General features: G+C 64.2%; 1 protein-coding gene across 1 annotated transcript; it reads right to left on the bottom strand.

Annotated features, from left to right (window-relative positions):
- Positions 1-39: 39 nt before the first annotated feature.
- LOC104464412 (tight junction protein ZO-3-like) lies at positions 40-2,480 on the bottom strand (the record flags this gene model as incomplete). Its single annotated transcript, XM_010077106.1, is given in 7 exon segments — positions 40-170; positions 172-387; positions 484-554; positions 861-956; positions 1,158-1,354; positions 1,692-1,911; positions 2,372-2,480. Coding segments are annotated over 7 exon segments (1,040 nt in total), but the record flags the coding sequence as incomplete, so codon positions are not given.
- Between the last annotated feature and the right edge of the window lie 264 nt (positions 2,481-2,744).

A 2,744-nucleotide genomic window follows, 5' to 3' on the forward strand; every position in this document is an offset into this window, starting at 1 on the left:
GCCCCAGCACCTGCCTGGCTGCAGCCCCAGCAGCCTGACCCTCGCCACGGGGACCCCGTGCCCTGTACCTGCTCCGCCGACGTCCAGATGGGCTGGCTCTGCTGCGTCCGGATGATGCCCTTGATGGCCTCGTACCAGGCGTTGCTGCTGCCGCTGAGGCTGGTGGTGGAAAAAAAAGGTGAAGAGGTGGCTGCAGTACTTCTTCATCTTGCTGGCCTGGGCGTAGAGGCGCCGGGAGCTCTTCCTGGAGTCAGGCGCCAGCCACTGCCGCATGGCCTTGATGCCCTGCCGGCTCTCGGGCTCACAAAACACCACCACCGGGTAGTACTGCACGTAGTTGAGGCGCTCCACAGCCGAGGGCGTGATGTCCAACAGGGCGTGCTTGTCCTGGGGCAGGGCACAGCCATCAGATGGGGACAGGGACGGGGGCCGTGGGCTCCCCCTGGGCCTGCGCCCACCCAGGACACGAGAAAGGTCTCTCACCCTTTCTGCGATCTGCCGCACCGAGTCCAACTTGATGACCTTGGCCGATGCCCCATCTCGGGGTACGCTCGCTGCAGGACACAGAGACGTGGCGTGAGAGGGGCTGGAGATGCGGCATCTCCGGCAGCCCCAGGCTGGGTCTGGCCATGCCCGGCCCTGGGCCTGTGTCCCTTGAGGGGGGACACGTCTGGGGCCTGGCTGGTGTCATGGCACATGGGGAGAGGGGGAATGAATCCAGGGAGGTGTTGGGGTGTCACGGGGAGGGGACAGTGAAGGCAGGACTGGGACAGAGCCCCAGATAAAGAGCCCCCACAGGTCCCAGGCATGGAGTGTCCAGCTGCTGGGTGTGATTTTCCCCCAGTGTTGGGGACACTTACGGGCAATCTCGAACAGCTCGGGCAGCTCCGTGCTCAGCTTCTGCATAGCGATGTCTGCGATGGGGCCCAGGATCACCACCGGCCGCTTGAAGCTGGCTGTGCGGAGGAGACAGAACAGCTTGGGGAGGCTGGGGGTGAGGGCAGAGCTTGCAGCACCCAGGCGTCCAGCCCCACTCCTCGAGGTGCTCGTGGGCCTGGGACTCACCCCGCTCCTCCCGGGGGAGCTGGGTCCCCTACCACCCGCAGTGGCACAGCCCTGGGGGGTCTAGGCAATGGGGACACAGCCCTGGTGCCCACCTTCCTTCAGGACGACCTTCTCGTACGGCGGGTAGTGGCCCTGCTTTGTGAGGGCAGACAGGTCCTCCCGGCTCTTCCGCAGCATCTTCTTGGCTCCCCGCAGGCCCCGCAGCTTCCAAAACTCAGCCCGTGCCCCAGAGGGGTTGCCAGCGGACGTGGCTTTTAGCACCGACTCCAGGCTGGCGATCTGCTCGGCCCTGGGAGGGGAAAGAGCTCAGGATCTGGAGCCTCTGGATTTACCCCCTGCTTTGTCTCTCTGGGCTCCAAGGAATGGGGCAGGAGAAGTCAGCATCCCCCCTCGGAGGCACCACTGGATGAGGCTGTGGTAGCCTCTTCCCTCCAGGACCCTGGACAACCAGAGCATCAACTGCCCCGTCACCCCCGAGAAGGGATTTCAGCAGCTCATGCCTCCTACCGCTGCTCCACCAGCCCTTGCCCTGCCTCTCCCTGGGCCCAGCAGCCATGTCTCCGTCTCACTGGGGAGCCATCCCCCAGCTCTGCTCATCTTGGGGCCGTTCCTGGCTCCATCCCTACCTGCTCTGGTTGGGGATGATGCCCTTGTCCTGCTCCTGCAGGTCCCTGCCCATGCGCACGGCCAGCCAGCTCCCCAGCCTGCCCCGGTACATGGTGTCCAGCACGTGGAAGACGTCCCCACGGACGAAGCTGAGCCCCGACGGTGTGTCCTTCTCGTAGTCAAAGTGCGTCCGGATGTAGAATGAGTCACTCACGTTGGACGAGATCATCTTCCTGTAAACTGTAGCCCAGAGGTTGAGGGGCCATCAGTGAAAGAAGTGGCTGAGGAGGAAGATGCTGGACAAGAAGGTGCTGGAGGGATTTGGGAAGGAACTGGGCTGACTGGGAGCCCGCACAGGGGCCCTTGCTGCTAAGGAGGGTGTTGGGGACACCTTTCCCTCCTGTGGCTCTCTCAGGCATGCTGCGAACAGCAGGACCTGACCCCCCCGCACACTGGCATCTCCAGGCTGAGCCATGGTGCCATCCAGCCCCTGTGCCACAGGATGCCAAGGCACAACCGGGGCTGGGATGGTCTGGTCCCTCCCGTCACCTCTCTGAAGGAGGAGGAGGGGGTTGTGGGGAAGAAGGACAACCCTGTGTGGGCAGAAAGAGCCACGGCAAGTCCAGCAGCTCTGATGCTTGCTCAGAAGAGACAGAGGATGGAGAGGCACAAGCGCAGGATGAGGCTGGTCATTACTCACTGTCCTGCTTGCTCTGAGTCCACACCGTCATCTCCTCGCCCGGCGGCAGGCTCATGAGATACTGCACGGCCTCCTCGCGGGTCAGGTTCTGGAAACTGGTGTCGTTCACCTGCCGCGGAAAAGCACTTGGACACGGCTCCGCCGGTGGGACACGGCGTGGGTACCAGCGGGGGTCCCAGGGCAGGGTGGGAGAGGGAAGTGGTCCCTGTCACCCAAGGGCCTGTCACAACCCCCAGTAGCCGTGGGGAGCGCCTCTGGGCCAGCTGAGTGGTGCCTGGATCCCGCTGGGTGTCAGCATGGTGCCGGAGACAGGACTGTGCCCTTGGGCAGCGCCTGCAGAGCAAGCCGGACCGGAGCGGTTAATGGGCACCAG

This window comes from Pterocles gutturalis, unplaced genomic scaffold, assembly GCF_000699245.1.
Source record: "Pterocles gutturalis isolate BGI_N339 unplaced genomic scaffold, ASM69924v1 scaffold21803, whole genome shotgun sequence".
Lineage (NCBI taxonomy): Eukaryota > Metazoa > Chordata > Aves > Pterocliformes > Pteroclidae > Pterocles > Pterocles gutturalis.